The sequence below is a fragment of the Mercenaria mercenaria genome, chromosome 10 (assembly GCF_021730395.1).
Source record: "Mercenaria mercenaria strain notata chromosome 10, MADL_Memer_1, whole genome shotgun sequence".
In the NCBI taxonomy this organism is placed as follows: Eukaryota; Metazoa; Mollusca; class Bivalvia; order Venerida; family Veneridae; genus Mercenaria; species Mercenaria mercenaria.
This window is the reverse complement of record NC_069370.1, coordinates 82,594,439-82,618,335: the sequence shown is the minus strand read 5'-3', so window position 1 is coordinate 82,618,335 and position 23,897 is coordinate 82,594,439. Positions and strand designations below refer to the sequence as shown.

The following is a 23,897-nucleotide window of genomic DNA, read 5'->3' as shown; positions in this document are numbered from 1 at the left end:
AAAACTTGACGACAAGAAATTTATTTAAAATCACATCATCAAAAAATAAAACAACTTATAACAAAAGCACATATCGGAAAAGTAAATAAAGAAGAAGAGAAAAAAGTTATTCAGGATATTTTTACAATACTATAGAAATGCAGAAGAAAAAAATTATTCAACACCTCTTGAAATGCATATGAAGGAATTTAAACTTAACGGATATAAAAGTAAAAAAGAAGAAGAGTTGTATTAACTTTAATTAAAGATTTTTCTATAAGTATTTTATATAAATGAGAAAAATTATATCAGTTGAAGGTAATATTGCATCAGGAAAAAGTACGTTTTTAGATATTATTAAAGAATATAATCCTAATTTTAATATAATTCCAGAACCAATTCACGAATGGCAAAATGTTATGGACCCAAGTTATAATTCATATAACCTTTTGAACTTGCTGCTCAAGAACCTTCCAAATATTTATTTCCTTTTCAGCTAACAACTTTAAACAGTCATATAAAAATGTTATCTTCTGCTAAACAGTTTGATGGTGTTTCTGTTCTTGAACGTTGTTATTTAACTAACAGTAATGTTTTTACAAAACAACATCACGACAACGGTGTTATAATGACCCCGAGTGGGCAGTATACAATCTTTTCTTAACTGATCATATTATAAAACCATATGGAAAAAACCCAATTGATGGATTTGTTTTATGTTAAAACCGACCCAGAAATATGTTTTAAAAGACTTCAAAAAAGAAACAGAACGGAAGAAAACAAAGTTGGTTTAGATTATTTAGAAAAACTACACAAATTACACGAAGAATGGTTAAACAGAATGTTTCAAGAAGGTATTAAAATTTTAACAGTTGATAACAATTTAGAAAAAAATGACTTTAAAATCTTATTCAAAAGATATAGTTAATATAAACAAATTTCTCAAATCAATATAATTTCATTAGGTGCGTTTTTAAAGATTTTGTTCTATAAGTATATTATATATAGATGGTTAATAGAAAGGTAGATAGAATGATTATGCCAAAATTATCTAGCACTTTAGGAGAAATAATGAATCCAGATGAAAATTCATATAAGAAAGTTCTTAAAAGAAGAAATGTTATTAAATCAAAACTTGATCAAATAGTTAGCGATGAATATAAAAATCACGTTATTGATAAATTACAAAATGTTATAGATCCTTATCTTTTAAAAAATAATTTATTTGAATGGGACTGTGGTTGTCTATTAACTGAAGAAGAAAATGATGAAAGATTATGTGATTGTCCCAGACCAAATAATTATCGAAACAATCCTAAAAAAGTTATTGTAACCGATTGTGATACTAATGAAGAAAAAATATATAGAAGCACTTACAAAGCATCTAAAGAATTTGGTATTAATGCTGGGTTAATAAAAATGTGTTGTGAAGGGACAAACCGAGTAAAATGTGGAATATCAAAAGTTAATGGAAAAAGATATAAGTTTAAATATTTTAATTCTTCTTAAAGATAATTTAAAACTTTATTTATTTTATTATTTTTTTTAATTATTTTTTAATTATTTTTTTAATCCTTTTTTGCTTGAAGATTTTTTTTTCTAAATATAATATATAGATGGAAATCGAGAGATCTACAAAACAATATTATAAGAAATTTGAAATTAAAATTACATATAGACAAGATCCAAAGAATCAATTATATTTAACTATAAACGACTCTTATGAAATACTTAAATCTGAACTTAAAACTTTAAAAGGTATAAAAATAAACGTTGTTTTAAAAATAACTTTTGCAAAATGGATAAAACTGATACAATATATAAATCACTTATTTTCAATCAAGGCTTTAGAAATTATTAACACAAATGAAATAAAAAAAAAACTTTACATCAAGCTTTTGATGAAATAATAAATAGAATTGGTAATTGGATTTCTGAAGGAAGTGGCTGGAGAATAGAGTCAGTTGATGCTCATTATATAAATAGATATAAGTATAATCCATTGGCTGCTTCAAGTTATTTAGAATTACCAAAACCATTACAAAATTCAATGAAAGGATTAATAAATATAAAGAATGATGATAATGAATGTTTTAGATGGTGTCATTTGGCTTACAAATTTCCTGTTGAAAAAGACCCTCAAAGAGTTTCAAAATATAAAAAACATATAAACGATCTTGATTATACTGGAATTAAATTTCCTGTTACATTAAATCAAATACCTAAAATAGAAGTTTTAAATGAAATATCATTTAATATATTTGGATATGAAGAAAATAGTATTTATCCATTGTACATATCAAAATATCAATACGAAGAACACTGTGACATGTTGCTAATTACTAATGATAAAATAAATGATAAAATAAATGATAAAATAACTGATGATGACTGTAAACCCTCAAGAACTGTAGTCCAACATTATGTTTGGATAAAAGACTTTAATAGATTAATGTTTCAAAAAACAAAATATCAACATAAAAAACATTTTTGTAAATCATGTTTACAGAATTTTTCACAAGAAAGAATATTAAATGAACATATTCCAAATTGTTTAGCTATTAATGGTATCCAAGGTGTAAAAATGCCAAAAGAGGGAAGTAAAGTACAATTTAAAAATTATCATAAAGGTTTAGCAGTACCTTTTGTAATTTATGCTGATTTTGAATCAATAACTAAAAAAGTTTTAACTGCTTTACCATCAACTGAATCTTCATTTACTGAAGCATATCAAAATCATATAGATTGTGGTTACGGCTATAAAGTTGTTTGTTGTTATGACGATAAATATACTAAACCAACCCAGATTTATAGAGGCCCTAATGCAGTTTATAAGTTTATTGAAAAAATGCTTGAGGAAGTGGAATATTGTAAAGAAATATTTAGTGTTAACTTTAACAAAGAACTAAGAATGTCTAAAAAAGATGAAAGTGAATTTAAAAAACAAAAGTTTTGTCATATTTGTGAAAAAGAATATAAGGAAAATGAAAATCCTGTCCGTGATCATTGTCATTATAACAGGAAAATTCAGAGGAAGTGCTCACTCAGAATGTAATATTAATTTTAAACTAACACATAAAATTCCTGTTATTTTTCATAATTTAAGAGGTTATGACGGTCATTTTATTATGCAACAAATAGGGAAATTTAAAAAAGAATAAATGTTATTCCTAACAATATGGAAAGATATATGGCATTTATGATTTCTGACTTGGTCTTTATTGATTCATTCCAATTATGCTCAATCATTGGATAACCTAGTAAAAAATATTCCAGAATTTAAATATTTATCTCAAGAATTTGATTGTGAAAACATTAATTTATTAAAGACAAAAGGTGTTTATCCATATGATTACATGGATTCATTTAAAAAATTTTAAAGAAAAAAATTACCTTCTAAAGAAGATTTTATTCAATTTTAAATGAAACTAATATTTCTGATAATGAATACGAACATGCTAAAAATATTTGGAATAAATTTAAAATAAAAACACTGGGAGAATATCATGATCTATATTTAAAAACTGACGTATTACTTTTAGCTGATGTATTGAAAATTTTAGAAAACTATGTTTAGAGTACTACAAATTAGATCCTTGTCATTATTTTAGTAGTCCTGGGTTAGCTTGGGATGCAATGTTAAAAATGACTGGAATTAAGTTAGATTTAATAACTGATATTGATATGTATCTTTTTATTGAAAAGGGACTGAGAGGAGGAATAAGTTATATTTCAAACAGATACAGTAAAGCAAACAATAAATATATGAAAGATTATAATTCAAAGAAGAAAGCAAATACATTATGTACCTTGACGCCAATAACCTTTACGGTTGGCTATGTGTCAACCTTTGCCCTCTGGAAACTTTAAATTTATATCCGAAAAACAATTTAAGAAATTAATTGCAAAAGGTAAAACTAACTTTTATGTTGAATGTGATCTTGAATATCCAAAAGAATTACATAAAACCCACAACGATTATCCTTTAGCTCCTGAAAAAATTATTATACCAGATCAATGGCTTTCTGATTATAGTAAAAATATTAAAACAGAATTGAAATAGGAAAAGTAATGTAAAAAAATATAGTTCCAACTTTAATGAAAAAACAAAATTATGTAGTTCATTAAAAAAATCTTGAAACTATATACACAATTAGGGTTAAAAGTAACAAAAATACATAAAATATAACTTTTGACGAAAGTCCTTGGTTAAAAAAGTATATTGATTTTAATACTCAAAAAGATCTAAAGCAAAAAATTCATTTGAAAAGGACTTTTTAAGTTAATGAACAACTCTGTATTCGGTAAGACGATGGAGAATTTACGTAAGAGGGTTAATATTAAATTAACACATGATGAAAATATTTTATTAAAATACATAGCCAACCTTCATTTGTTAGTTCAACGATGTTTAACTCTAACCTTTTTGGTATTCATAGAATAAAAGAAAGTTTGTTATTAAACAGACCTTGTTATGTTGGAATGTGCATTCTAGATTTATCAAAATATTTAATGTATGATTTTCATTATAATTACATTAAGGAAAAGTACGAGGGTAATTGTAAATTATTGTTTACTGACACTGATTCATTATGCTATGAAATAAAAACCAAAGATGCGTATAAAGACTTTTATAAGGACAAAGATTATTTGATAATAGTGATTACGATAACAACTCAAAATTTTATTTGATAATAATAAAAAAGTAATTGGAAAATTTAAAGATGAAGCTGCCGGTGTAGTAATTGTTGAATTGTTGGATTAAGAAGTAAAATGTATTCATATTTATTAGAAAATGAAGTTAATGTTAAGAAATGTAAAGGAAATAAAAAACTTGTTGTTAAGAAAACAATAGTTCATAAAAATTACAAAGATACTTTGTTTAATTCAACCCAAAGTAATCACACCTTTAAAGTTATACGTTCTGATAAACACAATCTTTCCAGTTATGTTATAAATAAAACATCTTTATCATGTTATGATGATAAAAGATATATTCTTGATAATGGTATTGTACATTAGCTTATTCTTAAATTAATTAATTTTTATTAAAGTTTTTATTAAAGTTTTTATTAAATTATAGAACCATAAATTGTTAACTGAAATATTCATACGTTTAAAGAATTAATATAAATAACATCATTTATTTTAAATTCATTTGCATAATTAATAGAAATAGATTCATTTTTTCTATTATTTTTTACATGATAACTTTGAAGAATTACACTTTCTTTATTTTTTATTTGTAATTAGCTTCTCCTTTATCTAATTTAATTGCATCAACAAAATAATTAAAATGCAATTAAAATTAATTCTTACATTATTACCACCTGAACTAAACCAGGACTAGCATTTACAGTTTTCCATTGAAATAATCCACCATCGGTACTGGGTATAACTTGTTAAAAACAATGGAGGTTTCTTATTAATATGCCTTTCTATTTTTTTTCTATTTTATTTACTTTTTCATTTATATTATTGAAATTCCCATTATATTAATTATTCCAGTTAAATTTCAGTTAAATAATGTCCTTATTGGTAAAATAATTTATAATAGTTTGTTCATTTACTCTTGATTATGAATTTTTTAGTATTTTATACAATAAATCATACAACGGTACTTTATCTTGTAACATTTTAATGAAAAATAAACAATAATATCCGCAGAGTGTACTTGTTTTGTCTTGATATTGAACATGTTGTATTTTACATTTGGTATATACTTAATTACTTCTTTGGTGGAGGAAGTCCAAATGGATCGAAATACAAAGCATTCTCAGAAAACCTCTGGTTTTATCAAAGTACAAAGTATTAAAGTAAACAAACCAATGTGTTCCAGGACCAACAGAGTCGTCCAAATTTATAATTCCACATTCAAACCTTTTCTTTTAATTTTAATTTTGGTAGACCTGTGGTCTCCGAGAGTTTCACTCTTGGTAAATTATTTCTACTAAATACACCCCTAAAGTTTTTAATTTTTAATTGTTTTACCCATTGTTCAATTCCAAAGTTAGAAATAGGTTTGTTTATAAATTTTATTTTTTTTTTACTATAGGAATTCCTCTGTAAGGTCTCCGTTGAGAATCAATCTGTAATCCTTTTCCACTTAACAAAGATGTAATCAAAGGTATTCCTAGACTAGCAGCCAACATACCTAAAAAGCCACCGTCTTGTTTTTGTTTTTGTGTTAATTTAATCACTCCAGATCCTACTAATTGTTTTCTTTGATTAGGTGTAAGATATGGTGATATCAATATTCTCTTATCATTAGCTACTGAAATCATACCATTTCCAAGTATTTTACTAACACCAGTACTGGCTAGCACAGACAAAGCGCCAATGCCTAGAGGGGCTAATATTTTTGGAGCTATTTTTGCTGCCATTGGAAGAATTGTTTTTCTAACAAACCAGCCAAAGCTCCTAAAAATCCACCATTTTGACCTTGACTGGACATCTTTTTTTCGAAATTGTAATTTCTAATCCCTTCTTATTGCAACAGCTTTTTTAATTTGATTAATTTGTGTTTTTGTTAAAAGTAAAGGGAAGTTCCATGTAATTGTTCATGTTTTAATCTAAAATTATATGGAGTTTTGTTGTTGTAGGCTCGGGCTAAATTTTTCTTTTGTCCATCTGTAAGGTTAACTTTATATTCAATATAATTTGATGACATTATATATAATTTATATTTATATTTATTTTAATTTATATTTATTTTATTTAAACAATAACAGGTTCATTTCCAATAGTATTTATTTCAACTGTTTCCTCATACAATACAATTGCGTAAATAGATATTTTGCAGTGGGAAGTGCAGTTAACTTAATGTTAATGTAATCTGCTTAGGATCTTCTGTAGTTACTTCCTTTTTATATTCCAAGTTAAAATGAACAAATCCAAACAAACTATGAAAATTAAATCTATTTAGCAGACTTCCAGTAGTTTTGTTATTTTGTTTATAATAATAATTAATTACATCATCATATATTCTTGATATACTTGTATATTCTGTTTCTGGATAAAAAACACCATTACCAACTTCAAGACGACAGAAGCTCAAAACAGAATTATAATCATCATCTGCTGCATTAAGTTTAAATGTATCTAATAAATGTGGATTCATTTCTTGATTATTACTTTTGTCAGGTCGTTGTAAATAAACAAATACATGTTGTGGTTTTGTTACGCCAGCCGTTATTCTAAAAGTGTAATTAATCTGTTGTGTATCAGTTGATTGCATCATCATTTCCCGAAGGTATGACCATCTTGCTTTTTTAAATCTTTCAGTAGTAATTAGATCAAACCCAAATTCATTAAAAATTAAACGTGGAACCCATAGAATTAATTTTGTTACAATTACCCTACCTGGATCAGCAGCATTAGCTCTAAAAATTATTCATCATCATCTGTCAGCTGCAGTGTTATTTGAATTGACTTGGAGGTAAAATATTAGTTTCTAAACCCTGAAAAAAGAATAATTATTTAATGGAATTTTAGCATTAACCTCATTATTTTCTTGATTAAATCCTTTCTAATAGCAAAACCCCGAATTATTACAGCAGCAGCAGTACAGTAGTATCTAAATAGATAAATTCATTTGTTCCAGTTGATTTGCATAATCTTCAGATAGTTCAACCAAACTCTTTAACATTTATTACTTTGTATAAATTATTACAATCATAAACAATTTTTTCCATTTTGTTTAACCACTAACTGATCAATTAATGAAGCTGCCATTATTAATTTAGAGCGATTTGGGCTCCATCATACTCAGCACCATCAGCAAGCTTATTTACTTTAAAACTTACTTCAAAATAACCATTAAACCAATCAAAATATGAACTTCTATCATTAATTGTAAAGTGATATCCGTTTTTTGTTGCTTAACATTATTTCCCATGACAGATATAATGCTGATCTAATTGAATAGGGTTAGTTCGTATCTTTCACAATATTCTTTTGTTCTAAACATGTATATATTATATATTATTTTATTTTTTATTAAAGTTAAAACTTTAGTTTTTATTTTATTTTTTTATTCTAGTTTTTATTTTATTTTTTTATTTTTTATAAATTAATCTGTTAATACGCTTTTGTTGAGCTGAAGTTCCAGCACGAGCCAAAGTCCCAGATCCTGACAATAATCTATTTAATCTTATATTAATATCCTCCTCTTTATCATTATTATTTTTATTATTATTTACTATATTCTTTTCTTGTAATTCCTTAGCAATTAAATTACCAACTGCCGGAGCAGGTTTCTTTTAAGTTTTTCAACAATTTTAGCTGCAGCTAAATTTCCAACTTCTGTTCCAACCCTTTTTGTTCACTTTCAAGTGCTGCTTTTCCTGCTGTTTCCAAAGCTTTTTTCCAGCTGTGCTAATTGAAGATGCGGCTGAACTTGAAAGCAATTTCGTTAAAGTGTCAAAGAACCGTTCGTGTATGATTTCTTCTCCTGTGAGCATCAACATAAATAAATATTCCTTTATTTTGTCATAAACTTTTCTTGTACATTATATAAAACTAAAATTTATAATTTCAAATTTCTTTTAAAATTAGTGTAAAACTTGTTTTCAACTCATTAAAATTAATTATTACCAAATACATCTGTAATATATATTCTAATTGAATTTATAATATATTTATTAATTTCAGAATATCCAACTCTTTGTGGTTCTTTTGTAAATGGATAAGCTCTTGTTAAATCTGCAGTACTTAAAGCATAGATAATATCACTGAAATTACCATCAACAAGTGAATTATCAATAAGATCACAATGAATGTAAATTGTATCCACAGAGTTAGTTATATTTGGTGTTTTAGTTCCCCATTCAGTTTTGTCTATTTTTTTTCTCAAATCCAAGCAATGTATGAAAATTTGATATTTCCAAATCCAACTTAAAATTATCTGTAATTGAAATCAAAATCTTAAAACTACTTAAATCAAATTCCAAACTTATTGGTGCAATTTCTGATTTATCAAATTCATAATCATCATTACTTATTAATGTTTCCCTAATATAATTATTAATATCTGTGTAACTGTAAGAACCATTTGTAAATATAATATCTTTCCAATCCTTACCATTATGATAAACGAATTCTTTTATTGTCATATTCATCACTAATATTATGCCAAGAATAGGTCATAGTGTTAATACTATCCAAACCAACAACATAAGTTTTATTTTTATCTAAAATTAAAGAACGACTAAATCTGATTGTAAAATCACTCGGTTTATTTTTTATTATCTTTAACTGTTTCAGAACTAATACTATTTTTTGTTCCATTTATATATAATTAAAAACTTTAATTAAAAACTAAATTCAAGAAAAATAATTTTTATAAAACATTTCATGTTGTTCTGGTAATAGTGAATTCATTTTTAATAGTTCATCAATTATTCTTATACCTTCATTTTTTAGTTCTTCATTATTATTTCCAGCATTAATTGAACCACAAATTAACTCCAAGTCATTAACCAATTCTTTCGGATTACATGGACAAACGTCATAACCTTGTCCTCTAATTACTTTTTTAAATTTCATAGATCTTTTATTGATAGGTAATCCTGACTTTTCTGTTAATTCTTTGAATATTTTTCTTGAATGATTTGAATGCTTTTTCTTATTGTTATATCTTTATTAATCAAATCAATTAAATCATCATCTACTTTAGTGTTAATAACTTCTTTTCCAGTTATTCTATCCTTAGCAATTAACTATTTTGACCATAAAGTTTATTTAAGTTAATAATTAAATTACCGTATTGTCCATTTGGTAAAACTTTATATGGGTTATGATGTTTTATTCCTTTTCCTTTTTATATATAAGCTCCGTACCAGAATATAATTTAATCGTTTTTTGTACTTTATCAGTTCGCCTTGTTTACGTTTTAATTCTTTTGCTTCTTCTTGCTTATTTGGATCTTTTGATCTTGATTTGCTTGTTATTGGACCATTTAATTTTTTAATATCTCCAGTAACCTTATCTATTGTAGCTTTAAGATTGTCTTCATTTATTTTATCTGGATTAGATTATCTGCATTTAAAAGGTCAAATATTTCAGACGGTTTGGAATATTTATATTCTTCTAAAACATCATTATCCACAAAAGCATCTAAATCTACTGTATGTATTTTTTTTTCTTTCGGTCTTGCTCCCAGTTCTTCTGATTCTTCAGTTGTATCATCAGTTGTTTCAGTTATTCCCATCTTTTTTCTTCCATAATCTTCTAATCTTTTAAGTTCATCTTGAGAAACCCGTCCAGCTGGTTCATCTCCCCAATCTATCGGTGTTGGTGTATAGGGAGCCGGTTTTGGTGGTAATAATCGTATTGGTTCTTTTGGTTCTTGGAATAGCTGTGGTACACCCTGGTATGTTTGTATGTCTTTCATTTCATCACCTAGTAATGCTAATTGTTGTTTTATTCCAGGTAATGCGTTTAACTGACTTGATAATTGTTCTTTTTGACTTTCTATTTTTTCAGTAATTGGTTTATAAATTTCAGTATCATATCCCGATTTGTGCTTTTCTTATTTTTTCTCTCATTATTTCTTCTCTAAGATTTCTCATCTTTTGCCAACTAATTTTTTCTTATTATCATTTCATTAGTTTTGATTGCATTTATATAATAATGTAAGATAATGTAAAATAATGTAAAATAATGTAAGATAATGTAAGATATTGTAAAATAATGTAATATTATATAAATGGAAATTCCAAATTATGATACAAAAAGTGATAAATCCAATAACTTTAAACAATTTTATCCTTTTATGCCAGATTCATGTTTTAGAATGTTAATATGTGGATCTTCTGGATCTGGAAAAACAAATACATTAATGCATATACTTCGAAAACCTCTTATATATTATGATAAGTTTATCTTATATGCTAAAAACCTAGAACAATCTAAATATCAGGATTTAATTAACAACTTAAACCAAATTGCAAAAAAAATTAAAGTAGATCCAAATGAAATACTTGAATATTCAGCTGATCCCAACCAAATTGAACCTTGTGAGAATCTTGAATCAGAAAAACAAAAAGTAGTAATATTGATGATTTTGTATGTGAAGATAAAAAAGTTCAAAATGAAATAACAAAATACTTTTATTCAAGGACGTCACAAAAACTGTTGTGTTATTTATTTAAGTCAGTCTTACTATGAAACACCAAAAATATCCGTATTAACTGTTCACACTATATTCTATTTGAAAGTCCAAGTAAAGGGGAAAATAATAGTATTTGTACTGAACAAATATAGATCGTGATACTTTGCTAATGTAATAAATCAAAAATATGATTTCTTATTATATTGACAAACCAAGGAAGTTTTAAGAAAAAGCTTTATGGTAATATATAATAATTATATAATGGGAGTTTTTAATGATGAAAACAAATAAGTGAACCTGACAGTATAAGTAAAGTTAAATTTGATATTGATTTAAGTGATTATGCTACTAAAAAACAATTCAAAAAGCTTAAAAAGGAAACGGAATCGTATCTTCATAGAAATAAGGAACTTGATAAACACAATGAATAGAGCATTAGATATGGGAGGTAATGAAATAATCAAACCTAGGAAATCCAGATAACCCAACGATGGCAGTTTCAAGACGGTTTGTGTATAAAAAAATTCAAAGTGTAATAGATGACTATAACTTGAAGATGTCAAAAGTATAAAACAAACACTAGAAGTAGAAGTAAAGAATATTGAAGAATTAACAAAAGATTTTAAAAAGAATTCATTATTAATTAATCAATTACAAGGTAAAATTGAAGAAGAAATGAAAGCTATGGCTGATTCTATTAAAGAACTTGAAGAGAAATCTGATTTGACAGATGACAATATAAAAGAAGTATTTCGAGTTAATTTAAACATTTTATACACTCAAGTTCAAGAATTAAAAGATAGTATGATTAAACATGAAGAACTAAAAGACAAGATTATTGAAGCTGAGAAAAAGTTACAAAATATGTATCAGTTAGAAATCAGAACAGAAATAAAAAACTAAATACTGAAATGACAAAAGGGAATCAAGATTTACTCGATACATTTTCAAATAAATTTGCAGAATATAAATCTGAATTGGAAAAGGCAGCTTCACAAAGAGGTGATGATCATGACACAGCATTAGATGACTTTAAAAAAGAAATTAATTCTAAAATAGATGACTTTAAAAAACAAATTCGAAATTGGATTAGTATTGTTGACAACCGTCACAATTTAAAATATGCAGAATTAAGTAATATTACAAAAAAATTACAAGAAGATATTAATGAATTTAATGCTAAAGTTGAAGAACATAAAAATGAACTGGACTCTGTAGCTGAAAAATCAGTTAAACAAGAAGAAGCAATTAAGATAATTAATGATAAAATTAATGATAAAATTAAAAAAATAATAAATGATTTGGACTCTGTAGTTGAAATATTAGCTAAACAAGGAGAATCAATCACTGCTAATACTCAAGTAATTACTGCTAATACTAAAGCAATAACCGCTAATGTTGAAGAAATTACCACTAATGCTGAAGAAATTACAAAAGTAAAAAATGTTTTCTTAAAACAAGAAACACAATTAGCTAGAACAAAAGGTGTTGTTGACAATTTATCTGCTTCTGAAGTTGCTACAACAAAACGGGTTGATGATTTAGCTGAAATAATTCTTAAACTTAAAAAGAAAGACAGGAAAATAGAAAAAAGGGTAGAGGAAGTGAGACATGAAGCGTTTCTCTTTGAATACTATTATAATCATACTTTTGATTACATACAAATGAAAAAGTATTTTGACCGTCGTGGTGCCTGGATACATTCAACATATAAAAATATGGCCGATCTGAACTATTTAAATATATTTGAAATAAGACCTGGAATTTTCGTAGATTATAAAGACTTTATAAACACAAACCAAGAATATAAAATAGATGTACTAGATATGCTTTTGAGTGGTGTGTTTATAGTCAAAAAAACCGGAACTTATATAATAGATATTAAGATTTTATTAAAGGGTGCAAGCTCCCCGGGTGAACCGTATAAACCGACTAAAAGCCCAATATCACATTTTATATTTAGGTGGCGAAATAATAGGCCTCAGGATGATGTTTTACTTTTTGGTATATTTGATAATGTAAATATAACAGCTGAGGCAGCTGAGGACTTTGACACTGATAAGTTAATGTCTATGTATAAGAAAAAAATTAAAATTTATCTAAAACAAGGAACAATGTTTGATATTCACCCTTATGACGATTCAGCATCTACAGAATTAACATTTATGCTTTTGATGGGTAGTTACATCAAATTCTACATATCGGATGAACCTGTATTCCATGGCAGAAACAGACTTTTGGATTAAAAGCTTAATTAAAAGCTTAATTAAAAGTTTAATTAAAGTTTTAATTACTATGTGTACCCTAATAATATACTTACTAATTCAAAATAAGATCAAATAAGTTACATTTTATCAATAAATATAATATAATATAATCTGCCAAAGTTCTGCCAAAGATTCGGCCAAAGATTCGGCCAAAGTAAAAGCAAATGACAGTTTGCTGCCTTCGTGGCAGAAAAATGGCAGGCTTTTGATTGGTTGAATTTGTGGTTTCCCGCATTATCATTTTCAGAAAATACAACGTAAATTCCAATATAACATTTTCAGAAAATATGTCAGCTATTTATAACCAGGTTTTCTGAAAATATGAGAAAATGAAAGTAAAGTTAAAACCTGTGGATTTTTAATTGTCCGGCATTGGTCGGTTTAGGTCAAAGACTAAATGTTAAATTAGATTAAACTGCGCCAAAAGCGCTATATTTAATACTACTTGTAAGCTGTATCACCCAATGAAGTTTGAAAGTTCTAGGTTTAATAGTTCTTCAGTTGTTGGTCGAAAATTAAGGGAGACAGACGGATGGCCCAAGTGATCTTGACCTTTGATAGAGTGATTCCAAGAATTACAGGGGTAATTTACTTTGTACGTGTTATTACCCTATGAAAGTTAAAGGTTCTAGGTCAAATGGTCCTTAAGTTACAGACCGGAAATGGATTTCCATATTCTGGCCGCTGGTACATTGGCCTTTAAAAAAGTTATCTCTTAATAAATAGGAATCACATACTCTGCATGTCCTACCATCCTGTGAAGTTTCAACATTCTTGGTCAAGTGGTTCTCAAGTTCTGGCCGGAAATGGTTTCCTCTGTAATATGACATAATACACTATGCTCTTATTCATATATCCGCCTTTTTAAACTTTGTGAGATATGTAGGATAAGAAAGCTGTATATGTGCACTGCATAGAGATCAGCTAATCACAATTACATTATATTGCCAGACGAACCTTAGGCGATTGTTTTACGTTAATAGCAGGCTACAACATTGATTTCCTTTACTTTTAGGTTCAGTTGTTTATACTGCAGAGGTAACGGATCCAGATACAGTTGGTAGCTCTACATTTTTAATAGCAAGTAAGTACTATATAAGTATAAATATAATGCCACCTAGCTCTCTGATTGCACGACCAGTTTGTTAATATATAAAAATACTACATTTTATAAGTAAATTCTAAACCTCTAAAATACGTTGGCGTTGGATTCTATCAGGAATCAGGTGTCGATAGTGATTATTTAAAATATAAGTTGCAGAATTTGCTTCAAGATCGACCTAAAATAAATAAGTATAAACTAAGCCTCTAAAATAGCACATTTTACCTGCTGGGTAAACCATATATAACCTCCCAGGCTGCATAATTATTTTTTATTTCCTACACGAATCAAAGGTGGAGTACGAAATATTTCAGACACAATGTCTTTTATCAAAATCGTCACTGAGAACATATGGCCCACCCGAGATCGAACTCACGACCCAATGAACCATAGGTCTGCACTCTCCTGTGTCAGGAGCCAGATAGTGAGATAAATAAATAATGTCAGCATAGAAACAACTTTCTAGAATTACTTCCCTGTTTTCCAGGACCAACTGAATGAAAATAAAAATCCCCAAGAAAAGTCAATCTCTTTTAAATTCTATTGTTTATTATTTCACTGTTTCCATGGCAACCAATCATTTTGATAAGGCAACCGTGTAGGTGATAATTAGTCGTATCTTGCTAAGGTTTGGAAATTACGCGATAAAACTGGTACCAAATTGGACCTCCGGCACTGACTGTTTATATGCAGTTTATTATGTTCATCTAATTTGCATATTTGTGCTGACACTACAATTTTAAAGTGAAAAATATCGCATTTCAAAGTATTATACTTACAAACATTGATAATCAATGCACCCGTTGGTCGGTCGATGTGTGTTTAATCCCTAAATGAATTAATAAATGACTACGTGTATAAATCCAGGCAGTTTTCAAGATATTTCTTTCTAAACAATGGCTCACTATTATGCTTTATCATACGATATGGACGACTATTTTACTTATATTCTATCTAGACGTAGATGTTTGATCTACAATGCTTTATGACGACCTTCAGTAGTACTTTATAAACGATTGTTTGCTTGATGTATTATCTAGGCGGAAATACGAACGCAGATTTTAGTATAAACACAACGACTGGCGATTTAACTCTTGATAAGGCACTGGATCCTAATGTTACCCAAACATACAGTCTGGTGGTTGAAGCGACTGTCATTGTGAACAAAAGTAAGCATGAAATATACAAGACATATGAGAGTTGTTAAAGACTAATTGTGAAGTATAGTGAAAACTCGATAATTTGATTTTGTTGACAATCAATTAACGCTGATTTGATAAAAATGATAAAGAACATACCAGTAAAATTAATTTTAAATCTATATTTATAATCAAAATTTGTAGAGGAATGGTAAAATTATTAAATGATAAAAGTGCAACCATTGTTTTACTGGAATATGACATAACGGGGCAAAACTAAATAATTGTAGTTCTCTAATTACTGCAGATGTGGCCGATTTTCTTCCTTTTGTTTTGTTTTTCTACTTTGACCGACCATTGCCATTACTGTCAGATCTCTATTTCAAAGAATAAGAGGGGGGCATAGACATAGGCTGCGTCCGTGAAGGGATCTTAAAATACCTTGGCATTATTGTTTACCATAATGAGACGACGTGTCATACGCAAGACCTATATCCCTAGCTCCCAGGTCAAGGTTATACGTAGAGGTCAAAGGTTAACATCTAAACTAAAGTCTGTTTCATGTCGTGGTAAAGGTCACATTTTGATGCTAAAGATTAATTGCCATTCATCAAGACATTGTTAAAATTACTCTTCATAAATATTCTCCATAATAAGACGATGTTTCTTGAGTAACATCCAGATCTCTAGCCTCAAGGTCAAGGTCACTCTATGGGTTATGTTTCTTATCCGTTCCATAACCCTGTCATCTGTCAAAGGATTTGTTAAAATTCTGACCCGGGGGTCAATATTTACAACACACGGGGCCGCTTGTTTTGCAATGACTTATATAAACCTTTTTTTTAAAACATCATTTTGTCCAGAATCATAAGGTTCAGACCTTAGCTATTTAATATGTAGTATTGTTTAGATGTCAACTATCCAGTTTGTTTAAATCATGACCCTGGGGTCAATTATGACTGCGCCCTGGGGTCAATAGGTTTTACATTGGCTTATATAAGAAGAAGCCTTTAAAAATGTCTTTTTGAAAACACAACGCACAGAGCTTAGGTGTGTTCTCTACAAAGATGATTTAAATCATGACCCTGAGGTCAATATAGGCCATGCCCGCCTTGTCCCTTGTTGTACATAGACTTATTTTTAATTTGCGGTCGTGGTGATGTTTTTTATTTGAAAAATAAATTAGCAAACTTTAAGCTCTCTATAAAGCTAAATCATATCTACATCGCCTACCATTCCCCGTGATATTCGACACACTGCTAGAAAAAATGCAAAAGATGACACTCACATTTGTTGATGCTCTTTTAATTGCGACATGCACTAACTCGGAAGCTGCGACAGTGATATTATACCTCCGTAAGAGGTAGCTCTGTTGTTTACCAGGCGTGCATACAGTGATTTAAAAGCTTAATTTGCCACATTCTAAAAAAGAACAAAACATTCGTCAAAACGAAAACACTCTTCTATGTAAGGTATACTGTTTAGACTGCGGTGTAAAGTATTAGGGCTAATATTTTACTTGACATTTTCGCATAAGTTTTGCTTGTTAAGTATAAAGGTTTATCTTTACTTAATTTTACCTACATGTAGTATGAAAGATCATCAACCGCATTAAACGTTCAACGACATCAGCTTTTGTTAACATTTGTGTTCTAGTTGCCTGGACTGAACCAGAAAAAGGAACGATAGATGAGCTCCCCGAGGACATAGCAGTGAACACAGTGATACAAAATCGGACTGCAGAAACAGCAACATCTTATATCATCAGAGACCAAATTCCATATCCTGAACAGTTTGGTATAATAATTAATACAAACGAGCTGGTGCTTGTGTCTGAACTGGACTATGAAAATACCACTACGCACATTATTTCATTAAGGTGAGTTAATTCCACGTTTAATATTAATATATTAGTAGTTTCTCTATAGTACTACTTTTTGTTGTTAATACCATATTGTATTTCTACACAAAATTACTCTGCATGAAATGTATTTCATACATAGTTTCATAAAGTAGTTTCGTTCTTAAAACCTTTGAAAATTCAAGCGCTGATTTTTATTCCTTTTTGTGTTCATCACCAGTAGCCTTTGGATAGAATGAAATATCTTTTTCATGTTTTGGCTGTCTAATGGATTGTAGAATGTTGTAAATATAGTAAATTTCGCTCTAAAATAGAAACCTTTCTAATTCGAAAACACCTCTAATTCGAATTTTTTCTCGTCCGTGCATGTTCGGATCAGAGAGTTTCCACTGTACCTGCCTATTTCTAATATATTCCTCAGACTGAACGCTTACTCTTCTTAAAACCGGACAAAAATTCTATGTTTCCAATAATTTCTTATCTGGACAAGTAACGGCACGAATCAGTGCTAACAAGGCAACTCAACAGGACAGTTCAATATACATGATAAATTAGTACAACGCATAACATCCTTGAACAGTGTAGCTTCAATCATTTTAAATTTCATGCTGAAGAGCCTTAGATGGATCAGGGAAATCAGCAGATATCAGTTACATTGTTAATGTTATTGATGTAAATGATCTGGAACCCGAGTTTGTGTCAGACACATTTGAAGTCATTCCGGAAAATACCCCAGTTGGTATGTATATGCTTTTTCTGTCTTTATAAGAAATCTTGTGCAACAAGACACCACTCAGTCAGGGTGAAATCGTAATTTAATTGTTGCAGACAAAATTTAACCTTTCACAAAGTAAAAACCCACATGCAACCAACAGAGCAGGCATAGCTGATACGTGGCATGATTGTGGTTATGGAACTTCCTGTTATCATTTTGTACTGGTTAAAAATGTATTGCTGAAAAGTGTATTTCAGAAATGAAATCTAGTCCATTTATTTTATAAACGCATTTCGAAACCACGAATACTAAAAATAGGTTACAGTGAAGACAGATCTGTGTCATTTTTTTTCAAAGTTGTCAAAGGTTCGCTCATTTTATCTATAGTTTGTTCATTTGAAATATGTCATTGGTCCGCTAATTTTATCTACAATTTGTTATTTTTTATATTAAAAATTCATCATATGTCCGCTGATTTATCTATTATCTTTGTCATTCTACTTTATTTAGAATTTATCATGTATCCGCTAATTTTAGCTACAACTTGTTCATTGTACTGCATTTACAATTCTTGATATGTCCACTCAATGTATCTATAAGTTGTTACATGTCCGCCCAATTGTATCATATACCCGCTCATTTTACGAACATTTTGTTTATTCCACAGTATTCAAAATTCATACATATCCGCTCATTTGATTAAACATTTGTTCATTCTACTGTATTTCAAATTCATCAAATGTCCGCTCATTTGATATACAATTTGCTCGTTCTATTATATAAAAATTTGTTACAGGTCAGCTCACCTTATACATAAGTTAATTATTCTACTTATATTTCGCAGTAAAATAAAGGCACAGACAAGAGGTCAATAACTTTTTCCAACATTAGTCATATGAAAACTATATATTTTCTTATTTTATCATTCGAAATATAGAAGTAAAACAAACGTTTAGAAATAACCATTTATTACCTAAAATCGCAGGGTTCCCAGCAATGGAAATTATAGAACATTGATCCACTATCATTTCTGACGTAACAGTAATAAGTATGCAATAAGTACACATGATTATACCAGAATTTTCAGTAGACTTTAAGCATATTCTGACTTATCATCACTAAAGAAATGGCATGTTGTGGCCACTCAGAAGGTAAGTTTTTCAGTCGACCGGAAGGAGATCGGACGCACCTGCTTAATATGGAATACCCGTATGAGCAAAATTTTTCAAGGTAAGATATAGCACACACCGCCGTCTATGTAAAGGCTACAACGGACGCAAGGCAAAAATTTACATTGGTTAACGCTAAGCTAATCCATGCAAGGGAACTGTTCAATAACCTTTAGATACCAGTCGGGCAAGTATCTAAGCGAGGCTACGACGGACGCAATGCAAGATAGACACAAGCAAGGTTATGTAGGTATTACCTCAGTACTAGGACAATACCTATGCGAATACACCAGACTTATTTTAAAGCTAGAATCTATATACAATCTGTTAACCGCAACAGACGATATTTGCCACTAACCCGAACAGTTTCTATTGCCCCGAGTTCCAGTTTCGGTTCTCCTCGGGTGCCCGAACTTTTACCGAAACCGGACTTCGAGTTTTTATTTAATAAAAACCTTATAAGTGCATGAAAATATTTTCTATTAAGTTTACGACTGATAAAGTACGTCCGAGTCGACAGAACTTTCAGCCCTAATAACATAGTAAGTGACTATATTTGTTTCGAATAGAATCCGTTATAAAATCCATTTAAACAAAAAGAAACAAGTATGACACAAGGTAAATAGAAACAAGAATGACACATGGTAAATTAGCTAAATCAATCTTTGACGTCCATGTACATATAACATCAACACTGTCCATTCCAAGAATAAAAAAATTTCTCCTTTAAATATACATAAAACACTTGAAAAATTATCAAGTCACTTTAATACTCCAGTTCTCCCGAATAATCGTTATGAAGCACGAAATATCACTATACGTAAACAAAGTCCTGCCGACGCCATTATATATTGATGCCGATTGCAGTGATCCAATTGTTCCTGGGTTTGTAAGGTTGCATAACTTGGAATGTTCTGCTCGGGTGCCCGAACTTTTACCGAAACCGGACTTCGAGTTTTTAATTAATAAAAAACCTTAAAAGTGCATAGAGATATTTACCATTAAGTTTACGACTGATAAAGTACGTCCGATTACCTCCCGAGTCGACGGAATTTTCGGCCTCAAACTATTTTATTTCAATTTATCCCCAAAAATTCTGGCAAGCCTTTTTAAAATAAATAATAGAGACCTATATGGTGTTTGGTTGGTATACATGTATCAAAAAAACAACAACGAGAAACGTTATTCAGATGTTACTTCTATTTCTAATCAAGTTGAAAAGTGTTTAGAAATGGCATCTTTAATGGAATCGAGGTAGAACTCCAATTCAACATCATTTAAATGTACACTGTCACTGCGGTAGAAGTTGGTTCCATTGTCGATGCCAGGCATTATGACATCACCATTTCCGGACTTCAGTACAATTCTACGACCCAAACGATTTACGAGGGGCGTTCAGTATGTAATGTTACTCCGTATGTAGTTCCGTAACCGCTTGTTATTTTTAGATGCGGATTTTTGCACATTATAGAGCAATTTATTGTCAACACAATGTTATATAAATTAGAAAAATTGGTGTATTCAAAGTAAAAATATAATCATTTGAGTGAGGTGTCATCTGGTATACTTGACAATTTTATGTCCAAAATATTAAGCTTGTAATATGCAATTCCTTGATTATACTATTCAACAACTAGAACTATAGTTTCATTTTTAGTTTAAACAGATAAAACAAATCATGATCTTCACAGAAACATATGAAAACAGTTTTAAATTGAGTGTGTATATTTTTACTCGAAAAATGATAAGGTGAGTATAATAAGCCTCTACAATTTTGTCAGGCGCGATAATTATTGTTTAAAAATTTCTTGTATTTTAAGTTGACACTAGTATCTTAATTCTCGATTGCGAAACCAGTTCTTATAACTTTGATTAATCGCTTTCAACCCCAATTCCAGATGGAATCAATCTCGAGTTTAGATTTTTTAGTTGTGTTGTAAAATTAAAAATGCAATAAATAATTTAAAACAAACCCAAACGCATCACAAATTGCTGTACCTTTGTAGAAAAATGATAGAATTGTGTGATTTTACAAGTTATTCTATTTGTCTGAGATTCTGGATGCCCAGGACAAACATAAATTATAATCATGGTCCAGTATACCTGAGTACACCTCACTTAAATGATTATATTTTTACTTTAAACCTGCCGATTTTTATAATTTATATAGCATGGTGTTCCCAATAAATTGCTCTATATTGTGCCGAAAACCGCGTCTAAAAACAACCGGCAGTTACGGAGTAACATTACATATTGAACGCCCCTCGTAGAAGCTTTCTTTTTTGTTCTGAAGTTTTATACCCTTCCCTTGCCCCATTCCATACACGCCGTTGAAGGATATCCATCCAGAAAATTACTGTATTTGGAAGAGCATCTCTTAGATAGGAAACTTCCCTTTGAATAATTTCTCTTATTCTGGGGGTTTTAATGCTAGTTAAATCATTCCCACCAGGGCTTACTATTATCATTTTTGGTGGTAGGCACAGGAGAACTTTAGCTTCACCTGATGTCTGAATCCTAGCCAACCCACTCCTCGCCCACCCCACCAGCCTATCTGTATATTCTGAAGTCTCAGGTTGGGTTTTGCGGTTATCTTGGCACGGACACCGGCCCAGTAGGGAATAGAATCGCCTAAAACCCATATGTCTAACATGTAAGATTTTAATGTATTTATAGCTTGAATCGAGGTGATTTTATATGATTACAAATAGCTAATTGTGACTAATTAAACATAAAGAGAGCAAGGGCAATGAATTGAACCAAGTAAAATCTAAACAGGAATATTGCGTATGTATAAGCTGTAACAATCGAATGACAAACTGCCCATTTTCATAATAACCTCGGACGGGAGACCTAAGATTGCGAGGTCCGTCGCTCTGCCAATCCTAAAACTGCGTGATTAAAATTTAGTTTATAACCTGCCATTTATATAGCTTTTGTCAAGACATGCGTAAATTTTGATCTCGTGGCTGTCGCTCCATTCTTGTGACAGGAATTGGCTTTCCGACCGTACTTGTAAAGATTCAAGAAGTTTACGAACTGGACATATATGTATAGCATCATTTTGCTTTGGTATTTTAAATAGAACGGGGTTTCCTCGGTGGTTTGTTTGATAGCGCCTAAGTTTGATGAGGATATAGCTATCTTTTTGAGTTAGGCAAACATCCTCCCGTAGCAGTGCATTACTCCGCTGATGAGCGCGATTTGCGAATAATTCGTTTACCCTAAAAAGACCAAAGTATGCTAATGTGAATAATGATGTAAACAGCTTAGTTTCATAGATATCATAACAAACGGAAGATAGCGCGTTACATAATGCTTCAAGTGCGTGTTTTCTTTTCTAACGGAGCGCGCTTGTCACGGGGGTTTCTTTCTATTTCTGTGGCAACCTTCAATAAGTTTTTTTTTAAATACTTGAGCAATATCCGAGTATCCTTGTAATTTATGAAAATAGTTTGGTGAGAGAACTTTCTCGAAACATTTAAAAAAAAACAACAATCAAGCCGGTATTGGCCAAGATTTAGGTTGGTTATAATCAGACCTAAATGTTTCGAACGCGTTTAATGTCGTATGATATGTTGTTAAAGTATTTGATGTAATCGCTGTATTAAGGAGTTGTCTAGCTCTGTGTTGAAGACGTGCCACAGGAAATCGGGTACCTGACAAGGTTTGAGGTCCGCCTCTATCGCCAACTCTCTGAATCTCTGTAAGTTTAAACGGGACAAGGAGTCACATATGTCGTTATGACAACTTTGAACATGTTCTGCGTTTAACCAAATGTTCATTTTCAAGAGTTGTAGAGTAATTAACCTGACTAAGCGCATAACCCTTTCTGATTTCGATGATAATTTATTGAGAATATGTACAACTGCCATGTTATCGCATTTGAATTTCAGTTTTTTATTCTTTAAATCCGAGCCAATATTGGGAAAAGTTCTAACATTGTAATGTCCACGGTAATACTCGTTTTATGCCAGTTAAGAGGCCATTTTGCTAGGCACTAGTGACCCTGAAAGTAAATGCCGAATCCGAGACCCTTGCACTGTCTGAATATAGCTGTATACCAGTGTTTGAGACCCAGAACTTATTATGAAATACTGAAATCACATTGAAATCGCTAAAGAATGTAAGACACATGTTCAAATCTAACTTGATCACGTTTTTGGGTCTTAAATGTTGATGGGATTTACTTTAACCGCATACAGAATTAATTAAGCGGCGTGAGAATGGCCTAGCCATAGGAATTGCGCTTCAGCAAAAGTTCAGTGACCCAATGTGGGACTGTATCCGTTTTAGAGTTGTCTTTTTGTGGGGGAGCATTTCTTTTATGTTTTATATAAGCTCTTGAAGTTTTGGTAATGGTATCCTTACCCGATTATTAATTGAGTCCAACTCAAAACCCAAGAAAAACTAGTGCCTCTGTGGGTCCTTCGGTCTTTTCCTCCGCTTTAAACAGTTTACAGTTTTGACCTAGTTCTTGGACCATTTTGACCGCTTCATCGAAGCTAGTATATTGCACTGTACAGACTTCCGGGTCGTTAAATTTATTTAC

General features: G+C 30.0%; 1 protein-coding gene across 1 annotated transcript in view; it reads left to right on the top strand.

Moving 5' to 3' along the window:
* The window catches only part of LOC123560612 (protocadherin Fat 4-like), a 45,133-nt gene that overhangs the window by 11,025 nt on the left and 10,211 nt on the right, over positions 1-23,897 (top strand). Inside the window, exons 7-10 of the mRNA XM_053517030.1 lie at positions 14,375-14,443; positions 15,502-15,630; positions 17,233-17,479; positions 18,076-18,200. Of these exons, the coding sequence (XP_053373005.1) occupies positions 14,375-14,443; positions 15,502-15,630; positions 17,233-17,479; positions 18,076-18,200 (570 nt within the window). The remainder of the gene's footprint in view (positions 1-14,374; positions 14,444-15,501; positions 15,631-17,232; positions 17,480-18,075; positions 18,201-23,897) is intronic.